Source organism: Mesocricetus auratus, unplaced genomic scaffold, assembly GCF_017639785.1.
Source record: "Mesocricetus auratus isolate SY011 unplaced genomic scaffold, BCM_Maur_2.0 Super-Scaffold_15014, whole genome shotgun sequence".
In the NCBI taxonomy this organism is placed as follows: Eukaryota; Metazoa; Chordata; class Mammalia; order Rodentia; family Cricetidae; genus Mesocricetus; species Mesocricetus auratus.
The window spans coordinates 35,185,387-35,208,735 of NW_024429186.1; the positions used below are offsets into that span (position 1 = coordinate 35,185,387).

General features: G+C 46.7%; 1 protein-coding gene across 2 annotated transcripts in view; it reads left to right on the forward strand.

Moving 5' to 3' along the window:
* The first annotated feature begins 3,077 nt into the window (after nt 1–3,077).
* Map3k9 (mitogen-activated protein kinase kinase kinase 9) overlaps nt 3,078–23,349 on the forward strand; it is a 70,941-nt gene continuing 50,669 nt past the window's right edge. For both annotated transcript variants that reach the window (XM_040742814.1, XM_040742815.1), the window contains exons 1-2: nt 3,078–3,595; nt 10,104–10,517. In XM_040742814.1, coding sequence (XP_040598748.1) covers nt 3,208–3,595; nt 10,104–10,517 — 802 coding nt within the window. In that variant the 5' untranslated portion in view covers nt 3,078–3,207. The remainder of the gene's footprint in view (nt 3,596–10,103; nt 10,518–23,349) is intronic.

Sequence of the window (23,349 nt, forward strand, 5' to 3'; positions counted from 1 at the left end):
CCTGTTTGATTCTGTTCTTTCCAGTGTGGTGGAAAAAATGTTGCTTTTCTGGGGTGACATTCATCAGCCCCAGGCTGAGGAACCTAAAGATGCCAAAAATCTGTCATTTTATTCCAAAGACCTGTTCAAAACCTCCTAGTGCTTCAGCAAGGCTGGCCAGCCCGTGAGCTCTGCCAGTTGCCTGTCTGGCCTCCAACACGAAGGGTACAGGCACACACAGCCACATCTCACTTTTTACATAGGTGCTCAGGGTCTGAACTTGGGCCCTGTGTTTGTGGAGCACACATTCCTACCCACCGAACCATTTCCTTGGCCCTGTGATAACCTTGGGCTGCTAAACAAAACCCAGACTTCCTAGGCTTGTAGCCAAGTCAGCCATCAGGTGTGACTGTGTCCAGAAAGGTGACTAGCTATGAGCCAGGCACTCTGAGATGCCAGGAAAACTGTAAGGAACAGGTTGGACCGGTTCCTGTCCTTATGGCAAACACTTTCGTCATTAAATAATTTCAAATGATCAATTAAATAATTATTAATGTGAATCAAACAATTACAAAGCTCTCTGCAATCCTGTCTCAATAGGTTTCTAGCATTCTTTCTTATCCTTTCATGCCATCAACATGGGCTCACTGTCCCACAATTTCCCACCTCTCTCTGTCCCTTGACTCTTTCCTGCTCCGCCCTGGACCTCTCCGGGACAAGTTCTGTTTCTGCTTCTACCACTGAGCTCTGCCAGGCAACCCTGGTCTGAAGAATCTTCCCTGATTTGAATTCTTAGCACTTATCCATTCAACAAATATTTATAGGGTGATTTGTTTGAATGTTTGGTGAGTGACTCTTCATGAGATCCTAAGTCCACGCTGTGACATTAAATATTAAATTGTGTAGGAAGTTAGTTTTCTTATTCTTAGGGAGCGAGGATCGTTCTCCTGTGCTTCACGGGAAAGAGGTGCTTGTAAGGGCATGCTTAAGTACAAGAACAAAATGACAATTAAAAGTCCCACTTACTCATAACCCTACTACTTGGAGACCCACAGCTAATATTGTTCTTTCTAGTGTTTCGTTCTTTTTAAAAATATTCTGTAAAAAAGTCAGCAATGGTGATATATGCCTTTAATCCCAGCACTCAGGAGGCAGAGACAGTGGGATCTCCGTGAGTTTGAGGCCAGGCTACAGAGTGAGTTCCAGGACAGCTAAAGCTGTTACAGAAGGAAATCCTGTCTTGAAAAACCAAACCAAAATTTCTATGTGTGTGCACCATGTACCTTCCTGGTGCTCATCACCAGTAGAGTGTTAGCTCCCCTGAAGCTGTAGTTACAGGTATTCAGGAGCTGCCTTGTGAGTGATGGCAACGGAACCTGGGTCCTGCGAAGGAGCAGCAATGGTCTTAACCACCAAGCCATCTCTTTAGCCTCTCTAGTATGGAACTTATGTTCCCTGATCTGCTTTCTAAAAGCCCTTTTCACCCATATGAAAATTCTATTAAGTATCTGTTAAAACACTAATTATTTTTCCATCTTCCTTTCTCTTACAGGTGGAACGGTTTCATCTTAATATCAGAGAACCTGCCCAGACTTCCAGTTTATTGTGCACCCCTATCTAACAAACTTGAACATGTTGGGGAATTCACTTCCGGGACTCCATCCCTGGGACTTTCTGGATGCTCATTTGAACGGCACCAGCTCATCTCTTTCCTAAGACCTTAAATGCCCATAGTCACAATCACCTGCAAACCACCTGATGTCCAACCTAGAACCCAGGAGACCTTTCCCTCCGCTCCTCACTTCAGGGGTGAGCATCCAGCAATAAGTGTTCAAACGAATGCCCAAGGTCATGTAGCTGCCTGGCTATTTTTCCAAATTGCTCCAGTTTGCCTAATAATAAACCTCAAACTAAAATTAAACAAAATAATAGTCTGGCTGGGCATGGTGGCACATGCCTGTAATCCCGGTACTCAGGCAGCTGAGGCAGCAAGATTTTGAGTGTGAGGCCAGCCTGGGCTACACAGTGAGACCTTGTTTCAAAAATACAATCAGTGAAGAATAACTGTTGTTAAATAAATCACCTCTATTCCTGCCTTTGGAAAGCTACAGTTTGGTAGCTATCAGGCTGAATTCCTCAGTACTGGTTTGTTTTGAAATATGGAAGCTTGAAAGCACATAGGATGGGTTAAGGTTCACTTATCTTGTTCTTTCTTAATTTTGGGGGAGGGGAGGTTGTAACAAAAGGACATAGCATAAGCTAGCCCTTGCCCAAGAGTGGCGGTACCAGTCTTTACTCTGCTTTAGTCCTTGGTGTGATCTATGTAGCCGTCACCAGGGTCCTCGGTACAGCCAGCTCCACAAGGCAAGCGCACGACTTCCTCAGCCTGCGGAAGCCCTGCTAGGTGACCTCCCTTTCGGAATTATGACAACTAAGGCCTGGAACTTCTTCTCAGAGAGATGTGTGCTACCTTCATCAAGGCCAGTAGTGCAATCCGAAGAGTTCTTCCATCGCGAGCCATAAGGTTCCGCAGTGAGAGTGTGTGCGTGGAGGCGGGAGGGAACGGAAGCGGGTCCCCAGGGAAGATCGGGGCAGAAGCAGATTTAAGAGTTTGGCCATCTGAACCTGGAACTGGTGCAGCCCGTAGCCCCAAGCCACGCAGACAAAGACAGCAGGCTCCGCCGCCGGCTCCCACTGTCCAAAAGCACGTTCAACCTTACCTTCGGGAGCCACCCAATGAGACCTCAGCCTCTCCCAGGAAACGGACAGCAGCGGCGGGCCAATGGGAGGACACACTGGGAGGGGGGGCGGGACTGGCCCACAGGCCCCACCCCCGGGTCCGCAGGGCTGGGGCGGAGCCAGGCTCGCGTCAGGTGGTCCCGGGCGTGCGGGGAGGCGGGGCGCGCGGGGCGGGGCGGGGCGGGGCGGGGAGGGGAGGGAGCGGCCAGCGGGCGGCGGGCACGGGCGGCGCGAGCAGGTGGGAGCCGCGGAGGGGCGAGGCCGCCCGCGAGGGCGCCAGGCGGCGGGCACTGCGCCGCTCCCCCTGTCCGCGGTGCGCGCTCGCAGTGCGCACCGAGCGTCCGCGGCCATCGCGCGCCCCGCCAGCCCGGGTCCTACCTGCGGCGGCCGTCGGGGGCGCGGAGCCCCCAGCGCTGCCGAGCCGCATGAACAATAGGCGGCGGCGGCTCCTGCGGGCGGCCGCCCCGCACCCTATGGACCGGCCGCTCCATGGAGTCCTCCAGATCGTTTCTCGGCTGCTTGGCGAGCGCCGCTGCCGCCCCGCCGGGGGAGGATGCCACGGGCACAGGGGCCGAGGAGGAGGAGGACGAGGAGGAGGCGGTGGCCACAGAGCTGGGCTCCCACGCCGCGCTGCCTTACTGGACGGCTGTATTCGAGTACGAGGCGGCGGGCGAGGACGAGCTGACCCTGCGGCTAGGCGATGTGGTAGAGGTGCTGTCCAAGGACTCGCAGGTATCCGGCGACGAGGGCTGGTGGACCGGACAGCTGAACCAGCGGGTGGGCATCTTCCCCAGCAACTACGTGACCCCGCGCAGCGCCTTCTCCAGCCGCTGCCAGCCCGGCGCCGAGGACCCCAGTTGCTACCCGCCCATTCAGCGTAAGGAGAAGGCGGCACCGAAGCCCTGTGGGGAGGGGAGGCTGAGGCCTGGGGTGGGCGAGGAGAGGTCAGGGGTGGGGAGCGATTGGCCGGGGTGTGGGTGGGTGTGCGGGCTTTAGCTGGTGCCACCGAGAAGCTCCAGAGCCGCAGGCCCTGCCTTGGTCACTGGGCTTCTTTACCTTCACCTGACTCGCTCAACAACTCCTGAAGCCCCAGCGTGAGTCTCCCCTCCCGTCCCTCCTTGTGCCCCTTCAGATCTGGAATGGTTTCTAGAGAGCAGGTGGTTACTGTCACCAGTAACCTTAGTCCCCCAACCAAGGACCTGGCGGACCTCTTCTGTCGCTTGTCCCCGCCTCTTAAAGGTATTTGTCCTGAGAGAAGTGGAGGTGTCTCTCGCCTGCCTGGGCAGGCTCACAAGTCCCGGAAGCATGTGTGAACGAACTCAAGAGTCGGGTGCCTTTGAAATCTCGTGTTGATTTCTTGGGTTCTCGTACTGTATCTCAAAGTTGTACCTTGAGGAGTCTCACCAAATAATATGTTAGAAAAGGTGTGTATGTGTGGGCCAGGGCACAAAGTCATGAGTGGAGAAATAGAGGGAGAAAGTATGTCTCTCCCTCGTGGGAGTTTAGGATCACCAGGTACAGTGGCTAAGTCCCTGCCCCTTACAGCCAAACCTTGCAGACAACACATATTTTTCTCCCTAGAGCCTTGCCTGTACTTAGCGTTGGCCAAATCTCGGGGGGTGGGGGGCGGGCAGGCCCGGGGTTCCCTCCCAGGGCCTCTCTCCCTGTGTCCTGGTTTTCATCAGTTTCCCAGGAACCCCCTATTCCATGCCCCTAGTGAAATTTCCTTTGCTATTTTTCAAAGGAGTTAAATTGCTATTATAACTTCTTAATCATTTGTATCTACTTGGTTATTTTAGAAGATGTGAATATCTCCAAGTGCAGTTTATAGTATTTAAGTTTCCATAATTCCAGTTAGAAGACATTCTTACTATATACTTAGTAGTTAGTTAGTTGTTTTATATACTTTGCATCCTACTATATTTTTTAAGTCACTACAAAGGGCTAACTTTGATACTTAGTTTTACATTTTCATCTTTAATAGTTACCTTTTTGACTGTTATTTATTTTTACATGAACAATTACATTACTTTAATATGAGTTTAAAATACAGTTACAACTTCTTTTTTTTTTCTTCCTTTCAGCCCTTGACTGTCAAATTGTTCAGATCTCTAGTTCTACTTAGATTTGTCCCCTTTCATTCAAAGTTTCTCGTTTATACATTTTGGTATGTATAAACAAGTCACTTTAGATTGTTTCTGGGTGCTACATATTTTTGGCATATTTGACAATACTGGTCAGACAAAGGCCAATCAAAGGTCCTGGCATGGTGTTTGGAATTAATGTTGGAGATGAACTTGGCCATATGTTGAATGAGGTCACAGCAGTCAGGAGCGAACATGACTTAGGTTAAAAGAACCTTTCGGCTGAGTGCCAGACATGTCAACAGCGGGTGCATTCAGAGACAATTCCCTATAATGTGGCCAGGACTCACCTTATTGGAATAGACAGTACCTTGGATAGAGTGGTTTCCTAGGTCTGGAACCCAGATGGGAGGATCTTGTGCTTGGGGAAAGAATTCACTTGAGGAGCTTGGCATTGAAAGTTCTGGTAAGTGCTCTAACTTGGCCTTACTTGGGACTGGCATTATTCCTGTAGTTCACAAAACTCCAAGTCAAGCTGCATTCTTGAGTACTTGGTGAGTGGTGGCTACTATGTTAAGAACTAAGGGATGAAAGGGTGGCAGGAGGTACTTCTGAGCAGGCCAGGGAAACTGGTGAAGTAAACATGAAATTTCGGCCAGTGCTTTGAAGAGATAGGAATATCTCATCTGGGAGCTCTGTCTGCCAGTTGAGTTAGTGTTACTCAGAAAATAAAGATGATTGACAAAACCTTGTCCCCCAGGACTTGGAATAGTAAAGCCACAGACAACTCTTCCCCAGGGCTACCCTTTTAAACGTCCCCCCTGGGGCTTACAGCATGTGATATGTTCAGGATTGCGAATGGAATACCTATGTCTAGTCAAGCAGTGAGAGTCAGGTTTAGTTATACAGTGTTATTTTCCAGTGAAAATTTTGCTTCAAGCTTTATTCAATACAGAAGGAGAAATTAATCTTTTATCAGAGGAAAACATGCTAGTGATAGTATAAGCCATTTTATATCCTGCTTTTATCCCACCGCTGTAGGTATCAGGGGTTGGCTCTCCATGGATGGCATATCTATATAACCTGAGCGATCTCTCATCCTCTGTTTTGTAAAAGGTGAAAAATGTAAAGCTCCAGTTTGGTGCCCTGGGAGATACATAGTCATTAAAATGTTTCTTCTACACTAGTGTTACTCTGCAACACAGAGTTAAAGTCACTGCTAAGTTACATTTGTTTCTCCTGAATTCACTACAAATGTAAGGATTTATTTTTAGATATGTTTAAATGTCTAGAAAATGTATGTGTGTGTGTGACATACATGTGTTTATGCAGATGCATGTACCCGTACACAGGTGTACCCATGAATGGAGGATGCTGGGTGTCCTCTAAAGATCTCTGCCTTATTACCTTAAGATGGGCTCTCACTGAAACTGAAGCATTTTTAACTAGATGGAGGCCAGAAGTTCTAGCAATTCCCACATCTCTGTCCCCTGCCCTAGCATAGGGTTATTTAGTCATTTATTTATTTGCCTTTCTTTTTGAAACAGGATCTCACTATGTAGTCCAAGCTGTCCTTGAACTTACAATCCTCCTGCATCTGTCTACTTCCCCAGTGCTGGGATTACAGCTGTGTTTCACACACTTGGCTCTGTATAGAAGACGTCAAAATGAACAAAGTACACCATTCCCTTGCCCCCAGTCCCACAAGATGGGCTGGTTCAGTCTCCACCGATACAATCTAGAGGAAATAGCATCTTGACTCCAACATGAAATAAGGTTTTGTTGATATTCCTAGAAATAGCCTCCCACAGAAAATTAAAAAAAAATGTGCTGAATGCAAGTTGACCTGATTCTTGCTTAAAACCAGGTCTTGACTGGAGCAGAGACGGAAAGGAGAGCCTGCATGCTTTCTGCAGCTGAAGGTCTAGTCCCTGGAAGTCCTTCGAAGGGACTTCTGAGTAGGGAAAGAAAAAGAAAGTCCCTGCTTCTGCTCCAGGTTCTCTTCGTCCGTTGAAAAGTGATCTTTTATACTTCTCTTGTAGGCTAGCTTCCATATGTTTCTTAACTTAGTAGGGAAAAGCTGAGATATTGGCTTCTTCTACCTAGAGAGAGGTCACTGCTTTCCCTTCGGCTTCAAGCCTTTGTCTGCGCGGCTGCTGCAGGAGCTGTCCTTTTCAGCACCCTAGACTGGTGTCCCATCTTTTACAGCCTCGGGCAAACAATGAACACCTACTGTGTGTTGACAACTAAGCTTCAGAGCCAAGAAACAGAGGATGAGCATTAGAGAAGTAGTATAGTTAATTAATTAATTCAACGATTTAGTTGAAGAAATAAGATGATCAAAAAATTCGTTCAGGAGGCACAGGGCTTTACATCAGTATAAGGGCTGGTAGAAAAATAAAAAGAACATTCCTTGCCTCCAAAGACCAAGTAGACATGTATCTTTCAAAGGGGTTTCTAATTTCTCTTTAATGTCTGCATGTTTTCTCATTCATGTGGATGACATCAGGCAAAAGTTAGTAATTAGGATTCATTTTTAGGACTCAGAAACATTGCAGCTATTTTAAGCAAGAAATGGATTCAGCACAGGAAATTGGGTGCTCACAGAATTGTTGGGAGGGCTTGGAGAAGAGGCTCTTATGGGGAGAGCTCTGGGCACTGCAGAGCTGAACCAGCAAGCAAGTTGGCACTGTTCTCACAGACGAGGGTCAGCATCTGGAGCTGCTGCTGGAGATGGCAGCTTCAGGGATATCTTCTTGTGTCTGCAGCCTGGAGAACAGGCAGCCACTTCACTATGGAGCATTCATTACACAGCTACAGAGCTAGTGACTGGACACTGGCATGTTGCTGCAGTCAGCCATTCTTGCCAGGAGAGGCAGCCAGAAGATGGTCTTCATCTCTCTCTGCTTTGCAAATCTTGAATGTCACTTAATTCACATCCCAGTGCCTTTGCCATAAGGAATCCTGGGATTTGTAGTTTCTTAGCTCTCTAGCCTCTGATATTAAAAGATGAGATTCCAGAAGGATATTGGGATGGGTGCTGATTGCTAGTCTGCAGCTTCTGCCACATTATTTGTTTTTCAGGGGGACCACTCCACATACCCCACAATAGCTTTCCCCTCTTTTCTGTATTTCCTGGTATCAGGGATTAAACACAGGACTGTGCAAATACTAAGTATGTACTTTGTCAGTAAGCTAGACTGCATCTCCAAGGGGTTAGTTAGTCTTATGTAACTTTGAGGGTTGAGATAGAGTCTGCATCTTGTGTACTTTAAAGATAGTCCACATGACTTTTCCTGAGTTTTCTTTGTGCAGATTGGCAGTTGCTTCTCAAAATACAAGAAAAGAAGATTAAAGGTATTATGGTTAAGTAAGAGCAAAAATGTGAGCCCCATCAGACATCCAAATAGTGGGGTGTGATGAGGCTGGCCATGTAAGGAAGAACAGCTGTCCAGTTTGCTCTTGCCAAAATCTAGAAATACATCTTCGTTTTCCTAGGTTTTGTTTTTTGTTTTTGGTGGAGTGTGGGTATTCTCTCTTCCAGAAACCCTGTTCATCACTTTCCCACTCCTTTTAAACAGATATAAATTTGTTTATGCTCTACTTAAGTAAATTCCTTTTATTGGTCACCTACTAAATATTTGTCACGATGAGCACAGTCGTGGCAGATAGAATCGCTGCCCTGTGGCTGTCATAGTGTCACAGGTGATAGGCAGTGAGTGAGTAATTAAATAGTGACAATCTTGATGAATCTTGTAAATGGAATTTACTGCAAAGTTGTTTGATGGCAGCTTACCCTCATTTGGTCTTGAGGTTAGGAATTTGTCAATGAAATGGGCGTTTAAGTTCAGATATAAAGGATGAGTTTGATTCAGTCAAAAGAGAGAAGAGAACATGCTTTTAGGAGAGACATGTGAACCGGTGCCCTGCTCAGTTAGTTCTTAACATTCCAGCTCACCTGGGATTTATAATCACTGGGAGTCACTGTTGTCTATCTTTTCTGAACAGCACTGAAGGCTCAGATTCTATATCTTGGGAGCAGAATGAATGGTTGAGGTGACTCGAGGCACCGAGATCCGCAGGAGTCAGATGTTTCACATGAGGCTCCCTCCTTTCCTGTACTTCTCAGCAACCAACCAGATCCTGGTAGAACCAAGTCCTGGAAGTCTTTCACATTGACTCAGGTCTTTCCGTATTGCATACTCTGAGGCTCAGTAAGCTGAGATCACTGCAAGGGCCTCCTTCATGGCTCTTCCTTTTGAGACAGGGTCTCCTTTTAGACCAGGCTAACCTCAAACTTGCTACAGAGCTTAGGTTGACCTTGAACTTGCGATTCTCTCCATCTCCATAGTGTAGGATTATTGGCATGCACCACCACACCGTTTTATGCAGTGCCGTGGATTAAACCCTGAGCTTCATGCATGCCAGGCTCTACCGACTGAGCTGCATCCTGGTCTCTTAGTGGCTCTCTAGTCCAATTAAGAGCTCCAATTACAGGCTCCTTGCTCCAGACTTCCTTTCCCATTTTATTCTGCATGCCTGTCAGGGTTGGCGCCCTTTCTGAGTTGCTTCTAGAGTAACTCTAAGTCCTTCAAAATTGCTCAAAGGCTTCTTACCACCTGGTTACCTTCTACAAGGCTTGAGTCTTAATCTCTTATCCCAGAACAACAGTCCAGCCGCTGTGGACTCCCTAATGCCCTTCAGGCGTCAGGTACCCTGATGTTATAGTACCATGTGCCACGGCACTGCTCATGTCCTTCTCTCTGCTTGGATTGTCCTTACCCCATCCCTTTCATTGCCTAATGAGACCCCCTCTACTCACTCTCCCTCTAGGGCTCTTTTCTCACGGCCCATCCCCCCCTCCACTGCAGGAATTAGTGCCCTTCTTTATCCACTGATGCTATTTCTACAGAGGCTGTTTACCAACCAAACTATAGCTGCTGTGTGGCTTCTTAGCCCTGGGTTGTGTACCTCTCACCACCAAGAACAAATGAACCTAAGCGATTTTCAAAAAAGGTTGCCCTAGTATTCCCTTGAGTTAAAATGGGGTGGTCTTGGTACAAGATTCTCTGAGCAGGATTTACTTTACAGTAAATACCTATCAGATGTCTGCTGTTTGCTAGTCACTAAGAATAATGCACATGAAGTTAACTACAGTCTCCACTGCTTATGGAGTTTACGGTGGGGAGACAGGGAGGCCCTGCTTTCCTACCTTGGCTGTGTTTGCCCATCCAGTGGAAGTGTGGTTAGTTACACAGAGTTCAAAGGGTATGACTGACTTCCTGTTTTCTTCTTTCTCAGTATTAGAGATTGATTTTGCGGAGCTAACCCTGGAGGAGATCATCGGCATTGGGGGTTTTGGGAAAGTTTATCGTGCTTTCTGGGTAGGCGATGAGGTCGCTGTGAAAGCAGCTCGCCATGACCCCGATGAGGACATCAGCCAGACCATAGAGAATGTTCGCCAAGAAGCCAAGCTCTTTGCCATGCTGAAGCACCCGAACATCATTGCCCTCAGAGGGGTGTGCTTGAAGGAACCCAACTTCTGCTTGGTCATGGAATTTGCTCGTGGAGGGCCTTTGAACAGAGTGTTATCTGGGAAGAGGATTCCCCCAGACATCCTGGTGAACTGGGCTGTGCAGATTGCCAGAGGGATGAACTACCTACATGATGAGGCCATCGTCCCCATCATTCACCGAGACCTTAAGTCCAGCAACAGTGAGTATGGAGAGCTTGGCTGGTCTGGGTGTGAAGAGCAGCTACCCCTCACTTTGGCTTCAGTAAATGTGGATTCCTGGTGGACCCTTATATCAGAGCGTTCTGCCATTGAGTGTCGATGCAGGGAAGGGGATGAGGATCTGAAGGGTCTGGGAGTAATTGTGAACTGATAATTAGCAGGCAGTGTTTAAGACTGGTATATGCAGAAATAGATTTATTTTCCTACTTGTGGGAAATGTGTATATAATCCCCCAAAAGAGGATATCCCCTTTCTGGAGCAGCAGAGAAGGCAAGCTGTCTGTCTGATGTCTACCTCCACATTTCAGCTCCCTGGAGAGGGAGCCATCGGAAGAAGTGTGTGTTTAATTGGGACCCAGTACAGGTGGCAGTGTCAACTGGAGAGCATAACCTGACTGGTGGTGTTTTAGACCTCCTGTTAGCCCAGGGGTGCTATTAATGGATTCCACAACTAGTGTGTAATTGCAGGGAGTTGGGAAGTAACTGGGTGTTAAATACTTGGAATCCATAAACTGGACTATAAAGTCAATGTTAGGTATAATTAAATGATAAGTTGGTAGAGACTTCAGTCTTGTACATGGGCTGACAGAACAGCTAGGAATATGCTTCCTGGTGCTCTCACTTGTCCAAACCGACTGCAGAGTGGATACATGTGATTAATGGTATGCATTTAAGATTCTTTTGAGTAGGGTATTTTAGAACTTTAGGGGTGACATGGGATCTTGGGACTACTCTCTGAATCTGTGTGCTTTGAGCCTAAACGTTCTTCAGACTTAGTGTTTGTTTCTTTTTCCTCTCTGTCTCTGTCTCTCTCTCTCTGTCTCTCTCTCTGTCTCTGTCTCTCCCTCCCCTGACTCCTGCATGTATGTGTGCTTGTGTGTGTGTGTGTGTGTGTGTGTGTGTGGCCTTGGAACTTGCTCTATGGACCAGGTTGGCCTTGAACTCACAGCCAGATTTTATTTTCATCTGAGCTGTTCCTAACATGGTTTTTATTTCTCTGTGGGTGCTGTTGTAAGAAGGGATGTTTCCTTTTTGTTCTTTTTATTTATTTTTTTATTTTTTTGAGACACAGTTTCACTTTATAGCCCTGGCTGTCCTGGAACTTGCTCTGTAGATCAGACTGGCCTCAAACTCAGAGATCTGCCTGCCTCTGCCTCCTGAGTGCTGGGATTAAAGGCGTGCGCCAGCACTGCCTGGATGCAATTTCTTTAAAATGACCTGCATTTCTTTTGTCCCTCTGTCTGTACTCTCTGCGCCTTTAGTAATAGAAAACTTCCTTGGTGAGAATATGAACATATACTTTAATGGTGAGTGTGAAAGATTTGAGTTGCATGAGGGAAAATCTTAACCTCCCCTTTTCTCTTTGCTGTGATTCTATGGTTTTCTCATCCCTTCTCCAAAACTATGTTCTTTAAGTACATTAGCTGAGTTGAAACTTTTGGTGTCTGAATGTCAGCCCAGAGGCTATTTGGGTGGTGGAATAAGACCCAGATGAGTTGGTAGAAAATGAGAAGTAGAAGTTGAGTTCTCTTTAACTTTTCCCTATGTCCTTACTATTCTGAGAGAGCTAGGCAGGGTGAAATAATGTTATATAATTTGGCCCATTGAGAAACCTGGGCCAGGATAATGGAAGTGTAAAAGTTTACAATTTTCTTGATCAAGTTTAAACTTTGACCATAATCTGAAGCTACACCTACAAAGTTTTACCTTGTATAAGATTGCTGTTGTGAAAACAAGGCCCTTGTGAAGGAGACGTTGCCTTGCCAAGTTGTGCTGCTTGTAGGCTAAGGCAGGAGACTGCATGTCTCTTTCCCTGGAGCCAGGGCTCTGGTTCCCTCCGTCTTTGAAAGCGGAGAGCTTTGAGGGTCAGGGAAGGACTTTGTCAAGACATAATGTGCCACCAACCGCTCTGTTGGTGCCGATGTTGGTGTAGGTTGTAGATCTTACATGTGAGTGATAGTTTGTGGGTGAGTGTTTGCCTGGGAGTGTGTATGCCAGCACGAGCCTCACTGCAGTCATTTCAGAAATAGTGTGCCACCACTTTGCTCATCGCTTCCGTTTTGGGAATTGTGACTTCTTCGGTTTTGTCTTTATTAGGGGTTATGGAAAGTTGGATTTTTGGTCACTGTCATATGAGGGCAGAATACTAGAAAGTATATGTTAGCTGAGTTTGAACTAGTTAAGAAAAGAGTATGGCTGTCTATGTGGAAAAGAGAAAGAGGGGTAGACAGCAAGCTGTTATGGAGTCTTAGTAAAAAGTGGCTGATTAACATGTTCTATTGCCTCGGTCACCTTCTTCAGTCATCTGCTGTTTGCTGGCAGTGGGATGGATGTGTATGGGGTGGAGTAACCTTCGTTAGCATGTAATGTCGACTGGACTCTGTGTACCTAAAAGCAAACAGTGACAGCAACTGAGAGATACACCTTTGGGAAGAAGTCTGAGGATTTCAGGGCAGCTGCACAGTGTATTTCTTATGCTGCCATCCTAGTACCTGGCTTCCATCCCCACTGTCTCCATCTGGTCCAAGATAGCCATGGAGGGTACCAATTATTTGATCCAGGTACAGGCCTAAAGGAGGAGGAAAAGCAGACGCACAAAATACCTGCTTCCCTCAACTGAATCCATGCCCAGTGGCTTCCCAGAGACTCCGTTTAAACCCATGTTCTTGCATTAATTGGTCAGAACGGGCTAACTGGAGAAGGAGCTTAGACCTAGAAAGGGGACCCCACTAATAATGAAGGTCTGTCACAATGGATGGGCACCAGTCACGGAAGAAGCAGCCAGCAATCTCACGATGGAGGCTTCATACAGGGAATCCTCTTATCTCAGTTGTTTAATGTCACATAGCCAAGGAAGTCAGCCAGGCCCTGAGATGGAAGACCTCTTTTAAAACTAATGGCTTGTACTACTTTACAGCATTACATCAGTGACTTGAGCATCACGTCTTAAAAGTACTTGGAAAAAGCCACTGCCTGTAAAAACAGATCTGTGTCGGCCTACTTCTTCAAAATTGGGAAGACCAGTTACTTGTTACTAGGGGCGCTGGAGAATGATGATATGTTAATGGAAATCTTGTCTTTAGGGGGTGGTAGATGGATGTCAGGATTTTGTGTGGTGGGTGGTTTGGTATGAAGGCATTCAGCATCATCGTGGTTGAATAGTTCCACAAAAAGCTACAAGGAATGGCTGGTGAGATGGCCTAGCAGGTAGTGGCACCTGCTGCAAAATTTGATGAGCTGAGTTCAGTTCCTGGGACTCATACAGTGAAAAGAGAGAACTGACTCCCAGAAGTTGTACACACACACACACACACACACCACCCACCCACCCACACACACACACACAGAGAGAGAGAGCGAGACAGAGTGAGTGAGTGAGTGAATAAAATAAATGTAATAAGAAAGTTACTATTTTTTAAAATTATGAGGTTGATGATACAGCTCAGTTGTAAGGTACTCACCTAGCACACACAGGCTTTGGGTTCAAGCCCCAGGCTTGTTCAGAATAAAAGTAAAGTGAGCCAGGTGGTGGTGGTACACACCTTTAATTCCAGCACTCCATATGCCGAGGCAGGTGGATCTCTGAGTCTGAGGCCAGCCTGGTCTACAGAGTGAGTTCCAGGACAGCCAGGGCAGTTCACAGAGAACCCTGTCTTGAAAAACTGAAAGGAGGGTGGTATGAAAAGGCTTTGGGGAAATAAGGACTTATAAGGGAAGATACTGTTGCTACTTCATTTTAATTTAATAGCTTCTTTCCTTCCCTTAAAAAGCATAGGTTAAAACAATGTTTCTAGTTTTTTTCTGTGTGCTTATTAATTTTTAAAACGCCTACTTCTAGTATCCCGATAAATGCACTGCTTGGTGTATGCTTTTCTTCCTGGTTCTGCCAGTTTGCTTATTATATTCCTGGTGCTTGCCCATTCCTGTTGTACAGTGGAATATCTAACTGTTCCTTTATGGACAGTGCCGTATCTCACTGTTACTCTGTGGACAGTGGGGTATCTCACTGTAACTTTGTATGGCCCTTTTGTAAAGCTTAAATTTTTATATTTATGAATAATAGTCTGTTTGCTGATCCATAGCATCTAAATTGTACTCAAGTTTAGTTTATCTCCTGTTTGTGCCTTCTGTAGATCTCAAGTAGGTTGTTTATGTTTGTTTTTAAGTTTTTGAGAGTCTCCTATAGTCTAGGCTGACCTTGAACTAGCTCTGTAGGCAAGGCTAAGCAACTCATTCTTTAATCCTTGCAGAGGTAAATGGAAGTGTACTAGTTACAGCTGACGCCCCCTTTTAGACGACAGCTTGATATTCTTCTGAGGTCCTTGCTTGCCCATCTCTGTCTTCCTCCAGAGGCACTACCTACCTAGAGCTGTCTCCCAGAACACACTGTCTTTTGTTCCCAGCATGGTTCCAGGGGCATGCCATGGCCTTCAGTATGTGCACATGTAGAGTGAATGAATGAATCAATGGTCACTTGAAGTGGATTACTTATAGTTTCTTAAAATGTAAAAAATCCTTTTATCCAAGGATGTCATTTACATCTTACTTGCATAGAGTTTGCTTTTAATTCTCATTGTAATCCCCAGGGCCTTGACCCTTTCCGTCTGCATCCACCAGCCTGATCTGGATGCCTGAGTGTAGCACTAAGCAGTATATTCATTCTCACGCTTGAATGTCTCTGCCTTCTGTCTCCATGTCTTCCAAAGTGCCAGCCCGGCTAACTTGCTGTTCAGTGTCTACGTGGGGGTCAGCCTGTGGCTGCCAGGCCCTGCTGGAACGGCTACTACTACAGTGTCATTGGACTTCCTACCCGTCTGCTCTGGCCAGCCTCAGCTCTTCATACCAACTAGGGGATTGCTCTCCCAGCCCTTGGCACCATCCTTTGTATACTTTGTGTAGCTTGACTGCTGCTTCTCTTGCAGCTCAAAGTCTGAGTTCACCCACCCACCATCTCCAGTCCTGTGCTCATGTGTCTTGTGCTACTTCTCTTAGGGTTCACAAACTCAGGAAGCTGAAGATGAGTTTTCTTACAGCATGGGGACTCAATTACCATCTTTCCATTGGCCTCTTGAGTCTTTTAACTCTGGAGTATCTGGGCCAGACATTAGCCAAAGTCTCTGCCTGATTCTCCATGTAGGATTCCCCATGAGTGCAAGTTTGCTGGTTGATCCACTAGATTAGTATTTTGGTCCTACTTCTGATAGGTCGCATTCCTGCCTGTAGATGGAGCATGTAAGGCATAGGCACCCTGAACAGGGATATTTTGGCCTCAGACTTGCCTGGAAGAGGACAAAGACTAGTCATAAAAGCCTAAAAGTCTGGTGATGGTGGCACATGCCTTTAATCCCAGCAATCAGGGAGGCAGAGGCAGGCGGATCTCTGAGTTCAAGGCTAGACTGGTCTACAGGACAAGTTCCAGTACAGCCAAGTACAGGGTACAGAAACCCTGACTCAAAAAATACCAAAATGGGGGTGGGATGGGGATGGGGGGTTTGGAGGCAGATTTCCTGTAGGTGAATAAAATAAGAAAGCACAAACTAAAAAAAAAAAAAAAAAAGGAAAGTAAGAAAGAAAGCACAAGCTATCTCAGAGTGGATTTGGGATTCAGCAAGAGATCAGCTGAAGGAACCAGCTCCTCATCTTCCTTGAGAGGTAGGCAAGTGTCTTTGTATACACCTCAAGAATGCACTCCCATGCTATCAGGATAGCTCAGTAGGTAAATGTGCTTGCCACCCAAGCCTGAGTCCTACCCTGTAGAGGTAGGAGAGAACTGACTCAGTACACTTTTCCTTTGCCCTCTCTATACATATGTGGTATGCACACATGTGCGCGTGCACACACACACACACACACAGGCCATACACAAACAAATGCATAATAATAATAAATAGAACCTTAATTAAAAAAAACACAAAGAGCACATCCCCACTGAGAGCCCCCCCATGCCTAACTCACATGCTTCTGGATCTCTCCCCATTCTCTTCATTGGGGTCCATCGCTGCACTGCAGACCCCTCTTTTAAAGAGTTAGAAAATACTGGATTTTTCCGATTTTACTGGGAAAAGAATACAGATAGTAAAATCCTTGGACTTATCTTTTGGTCACTGGAGGCTATGTCTAAGTCTAGCTAGTGGCTACAGGCATGTCCCAGAGCATTGTGTTCAGTTGATGGGAAGTACTTCCTGCAGCCAAAATGCATACATAATGGAATAAAGCCAGAGTGAAGCAAACAGCCAGCCAGCAGAAGATGACTCTGCGGAAGAAGACTGTGGCCAGTGACTTGTGGGGATGCTGACTTTCCCTTTCTCCGGTCCTTCCTGGGTCTCTCCTACCCAGAGCTGCCTGCTTACCAACTTACAGTCCACCAAGCCTCCTTCCCTGCCCCCTCCTCCTTTGTTTTGGTGGTACTGGAGACTGAGCCCAGGACCTCGGGTAGTTCTTTACCACTGAGTGATACCCATAGGTCCTGACTCTCTTTAGATGTTAGGAATATAACATCTAAACAAGCTAGAACACAGGGTTAGGCCCTGCCCTCAAGGAGTTCCCTTGATGAAGGACCTTGATGAAAATAAACTCACACAGAGGTTTAAAGTGGGGGAGGAAAGGGGTGCGAGAAGGCTCCAGAAAGAGAGATACCCACGCACATGTGAGATTGTGGCTTGGGAAGGCAAGTGTTGTTGGCATTCCCTTTGGAGTCTTTTACTTCAGTTCCTAATTGTCACCAGCAGTGCTGAGGAACTGTTGGGCCTGAGGAGGCACACTGACCCTTGGGTACCCTGCCTCTGTCTCCCTACAACCCTGCTTGCTTTCCTGTTCGCTTTCATCCATTAGAGGCTTCTTTGCAGTTTCCACACTGGGGCAGGGAATAGTTCTACACCTTGGACACCATTTAGGTACTAGCAAAGCCTGCTTTGTGGTTGGGGTAGAAGGTTGCTGACCTAGTTAGGGTTTCTGTTGCTGTGAAGAGACACCATGGCCATGGCAACTCTTATAAAGGAAGACATTTAACTGGAGCTGGCTTACAGGTCTTAACTTCCAGTTTCAGAGGTTTAGTCCATGCCAGTATGCAGCAGACATGGTGCTGGAGAAGGAGCTTGGAATTCTGTTACCAGATCAGCAGTCAGCAGGAAGAGAAAGTGAGCCACACCAGGCCTGGCTTGGACATCTGAGACCTCAAAGCAAGACCACATCTACTCCAGCAAGACTATACCTCCTAATAGTACCACTTCCTGTGAGCCTGTAAGGGCCATTTTCTTTCAAACCACCATAGTTGCCTTGTGTGGAAGACCACTACTCAGAGAGTTAAACATATTATATTCCAGTCCCATCCAAGTATCCTGTGTATAGACAGTAAGTAATAGTGACCACCATTTTCAGATGGCCTATGGTCACTATGGTCATGTATAAAAAGTCTGCCCTTTTCCCTCTTTTCCTTCACATCTGTTGGATAATTTTCTATCCTTTACTTGGTTCTTCATCTTATTCTCTTTGTGATGTAGCTCTGGGACACAAAGCCGTGAGATCGCAGTCAGAAGAATGTAGCCTCTTCCCTAGGCCCACAGAACACAGCCCCGAAACCCTCTTGTAGAACTGTACTCTGCTCCTCTCACTAAGTCAGGGTTGGTAACTTAGGGCCTGTCTACCCTGGAATCTCTGTTTTTATTAGCACAATCATCAGAGATGGCCACAAGCGATCGTCACCAGAGAGACCTTGAATTGGGCATCTGTCTTAGAGGTGGCCCAAGACAATGGAAGAAATATGAGTACCAGTTGCAGCCTTGAAATCAGCTGGCTAAGTATTGTTGAATGCACCTAGAAACCTCACATTCTTCCTCTATAAAAAGGGGTTTGGACAAGATGGTGTCTGAGGGCCTTCTCAGGATTAGAGTGGATGTCACTGTAGTTGGGGGCAGACAGTGACTACATGGTTTATCTGCATTCACTCAGAAGATTGCAGTATGCCCAGATTCCCCCGCTTCAGGGCTCCTTCAGGGTCTAGGTCCCCTGAAAGAGCCCCTTGCTGCGTAGTTTAGTTGACCCTTTGCTGGGTAGTTTAATTGACAGGAAACTCTGTCCTCATTGCAGCTCAGGCTGTGACAGATGGCCTTTCGGAGACAGAAGATGCTCTGTTCACATGACTCATGATGGGATTTACAACAGACCAAGGACAGTTGTCATCCTAAAAGCAGGACACAGTTAGCTGTCTGCCACTTCTGTCCTTGGAGCTAAGCAAGGGGTGTTGGTGGCTCAGTCTGCCTCTTCACATGGGGCTCAAGACCATATGTGTGGTTTTAATTGTGTTTTTCTGTATCCTCACCAACATCATTTCAGGAGGACCTGGGGCCCTGGTCGCAGCTCTGTGAGAGTAACAGAAATTGAATTGTGGGTTCCTTTCCCCCCTGACTTCCCCAGGCTTTGCACACTTTGTGGGAGATTAAGAGGTTTTGCTAGAAAGAACAATGACTTGGGAGTCAGATAGATTTGGAATGATCCTAGTTAGGTTTTGTTTTATTTATTTATTTTTTAAATCAGCTTTATACAAGCCAGGGCTCCCTGGGAATAGGGAACTTCAATCGAGAAAATGCTTCTATCAGAATGGCCCTTAGGCACATCTGTGGGACACTTCTTACTGTGGGTGGTGCCACCCCTGGGCAGGTGGTCCTGGGTTATGTAAGAAAGCAGGCTGAGCAAGCCATGGCTAGAACAAGTCAGTAAGCAGCACTCCTGCACGCTCTCTGCTTGAGTTCCTGCCTTCAGGTTCATGCCTTGAACTCCTTCCTCCTCTGACTTCCCTAGATGATGGACTGTGACATGGATATGTAGCCAGACAAGCCCTTTTCTCCCCAAGTTGTTTTTGGCTGTGGTGTTTATCAAAGCAAAAGAAAACAAACAAGGACAGATCAAAATCTTTTCACTTCTTAAGTACCTAACGCTGTCCAGGATTCTTACCTATGAAATGTGGACAACACAGATGGCAGCAGTGTTGTGGAATAATAATGGCCAAACGAACCCCACCCAGGCGTCATGTTCAGTAAATCACCTGTTCTATTTTTTTTTCTTTTTCCAAGAAGTAGGAGAAACTTGCCGCCATCTCTGGTCATTTTAGATAGGCACAGGATGTAGTTGGACTGGACTGAATTACTTTGCTCGAGTCAGGCGCCTCCTCCCTTCTGAGCTGGTCCGGTATAGTTTTGCCTTCACACCAAGACATGCAGATTTGTTTTCCTCGGAAGCTGGAGAAAGTGCTAGAATTCACAAACTCCAATGATGGTCAAGGCCCTCTTGTGGAAGAGCCCCATGATTCCTGTTTCCTCTGGACTCCGCCTTAAGCCGGGGTACTGGAAAATGCTACCCATCTCTTGCCCCTAGTTCCTTTATGGGTAGTTTACAACTGCTCCTGTCAAGGTGCATTTGTTCTCTTTGAACCTTTGTCTCCCCTTGCTCCTCTGTGTGCTCTGTAGACCAGGCTGGCCTTGAACTCCCAGAGATCCACCTGTCTCTGCCTCCTGAGTGCTGGGATTAAAGGCGTGTGTCAGTGTGCCTGGCTTGAACCTTTGCTTTTGGTAGCCCTTCCATAGACTTTTTGGGTGCCCGGGACTCTGAGGAAGGTGTTTCTTGGATTGTCTTACATAGTCATATGCCTGGTGTTGGCCTCTCAGCAATACTGTTCACACATCCCTCAGCCATCAGGGCAGCGGGTCACCATCAGTGCTAATCCCAGTAACGTTTATCTGTGAGTCTTTGTGATGGCTTTCAAGTGAATGTGCCTGTAAAGCAATGTAACAGCCAAGAATGTTGACACGAATCCAGTGGGCAGACCCAGCTGTCTGTATCTCTCTATATATTCGGTTCTCTTACTCCTGTCTGGTGCCTCATCTCCTGTTTAAGCCGTCCTATACTTGCTGTCTGAATACTTACAGCTTCTGGTTTCTGCATCCCATTGATCTTAGGAGGAAGAAGAGAAGGACCATGGTAGGAAAAGAGTGATAGTTCTTAGTTTCCAGGCATTCTTAACTTTCTGTAGTTGTTGACATGAGTAGAGCTTATAGAGCCATACAGCTGTCATTAGAAGCTGAGTGGGTTGCCAGGGTCATGCAGTTGGCATTCCTGAGTCCTGCGGTGATACTTTAACATTGCATTTTTAAGATTAATTGGTGTGCACCCAGGCACCTCTGCCACCTTTAGACCTTATGGTCCTAAAACGCAAACCGTCACATCCCCCCTCTGCCCAGGCCCCTTGCCCTAGGCCCCTCCAAAAGCACAAAATGAATCTGTTTTGCTTTTGCTCATATTTCTCCTAAACTAAAATTGTTTCTACATGTAGCTCCTCAAAAGATGGCCTAACTTACAAGTTCTCACTTTGTTTTCACTTGAATTTGTGTTGTAGTTTTGTTTTTAGTTAAACCAAGGAAATATAAGTAGATTTCTGATAATTCTTTATAAAATTAAAAAAATTTAGCCTGAAAACGAATGCAAACATTGAGAAGTTTGGACACCTTTGCTAGAGCCCTGGGGTCATTCATGTGTGAAGGAGAGGCAACCACCCTGGGAGCAGTGCCATTACAGCTGAGTATATCGTCAGGTGTCTGACCAGTGTGACTGTCCCTCAGGGAGGGGAGCTGAGCGTGCCCTGCAGTGCCCACTCTCCGTGTTTGGGTTAATGTTGTGAGAGAAAACTCTGTCCTCACCATTCATTCCTAATGCTTCCATTTGGGTCTGCTGCTGGTGAAATAGCCCAGTTCCCAGTGAGAATGTTGGCCTCACTGCTCTGGGACTTCTGAACTTCTGTAGTAGAAGGAAGAGAGAGGGGGCAGTGACTAGACTCCTGCAAAATTGTTATGGCAGGCTTTCTCTCTTTCTCTCTGTGCGTGCCTGTCTGTCTGTCTTTCTGGGGGTTTGAACCCAGGACCTCACAGGTACTCTATACATACTCAGCCCCAGAGACAGTCTTTAAAATGGAATTTGAGCACGCCGTGGAGGAGCTCCTCTACGTGAAGACAGAGAGGGACTGAAAGGGAGCATTTGAAGCCGTGCTACTCTGGATGCTAAGGAGAAATGAGTCAGACAAACCTACTTTAAAATGTTGTCTTCCCCCTTCCTTCCCCTGATTGGACACAGCACTGCCCTGGGGTTCTTGCATGTGAGTCTTTAGCTTAGGTGTGACGAGGTTTGTGAGCCTTGAATCTGGCCAGCTGCCGTTCTTTATAAGCTTTTCCGTGCTTCAGTTGATATGTAGTGTGTTGGAGGAGAGGCTGGGGACAGGAAGGCCAGGGATAATGACTTTCCTGAAGAGTGAAGGTGTCCCTTCTTGGGGGAAAGGGAGACAGTCCTCCTCCTCCTTCTCCTCTTTTTGGTTAATTACATGTATTCATTGACAGTTTTATACATGTATGTAATGCATGCTGACTTCTGGAAAAGAAGTCCTACACTCCTTTATCCCCTCCCATCCCTATCTAGATCCATATCTTATTTGTTTGTTTTGTAACCCACTGAGTTTAACCAGGATTGTCTGTGTGCCACTTGGAGTTATACCTCACCGGTAGGTACACAGTTGAAGGCAGTGACTCCACACATACCAGAATCTATCCTTAGCTAGTAGTTCATCCTTAAGGGGTGAGCCCTTCCTGAACCCACGCCTGACTGTCCAGGTCTATTCCTGGTTGGCAGTGAACTCTAACTGGCTGCAGAACCAATGAGGCAGCTGCAGCTGGTGTGAGTTCATGATTTCAGTTGTGTCTTGCCCAGAAGATGGAGTTTCACAGCCCTTAGATTCTTTCTTCTCTCTTGTCTGCAATGTTACCTAGCCTTAGAAGGATATATATCCTTCAATGTGTGTATGTATATATATATATATACATACATATAAATATGTATCTGTCTATATATAAATAAGTAAATAATATATATAAATGTCTTGCTTAGGACTAAGCAGTCAACATTCAATGCTGAGCACCGTGAGCAGCCATATGTGTCTGCATTCATTGTAACCTACTGGAAAGAAGGGTCTACTGATTAAATCTGAGGTAGCATTTGTCTGTGAGTGTAGATATAAGCATCTAGTAGGCAGTTTTTGTTTGGTTGGTTTTCATTGGACTTACAAATCCAAGCAGGGTTACTTCTCATAGCCTCAAATCCAATCAGAGAGGGATTCGTTATCCCCAATAACCGTGCTTGCCAGTATTGTGCGAGCACACGTGTCGTCTTGCTGCCAGTATTGTGCGGGCACACGTGTCGTCTTGCTGCCAGTATTGTGCGAGTGCACGTGTCTTGCTGCCAGTATTGTGCGGCACACGTGTCGTCTTGCTGCCAGTATTGTGCGAGTGCACGTGTCTTGCTGCCAGTATTGTGCGGGCACACGTGTCTTGCTGCCAGTATTGTGCGGGCACACGTGTCGTCTTGCTGCCAGTATTGTGCGGGCACACGTGTCGTCTTGCTGCCAGTATTGTGCGGGCACACGTGTCGTCTTGCTGCCAGTATTGTGCGGGCACACGTGTCGTCTTGCTGCCAGTATTGTGCGAGTGCACGTGTCGTCTTGCTGCCAGTATTGTGCGGGCACACGTGTCGTCTTGCTGCCAGTATTGTGCGGCACACGTGTCGTCTTGCTGCCAGTATTGTGCGGGCACACGTGTCGTCTTGCTGCCAGTATTGTGCGAGTGCACGTGTCGTCTTGCTGCCAGTATTGTGCGAGTGCACGTGTCGTCTTGCTGCCAGTATTGTGCGGGCACACGTGTCGTCTTGCTGCCAGTATTGTGCGGGCACACGTGTCGTCTTGCTGCCAGTATTGTGCGAGTGCACGTGTCTTGCTGCCAGGTAG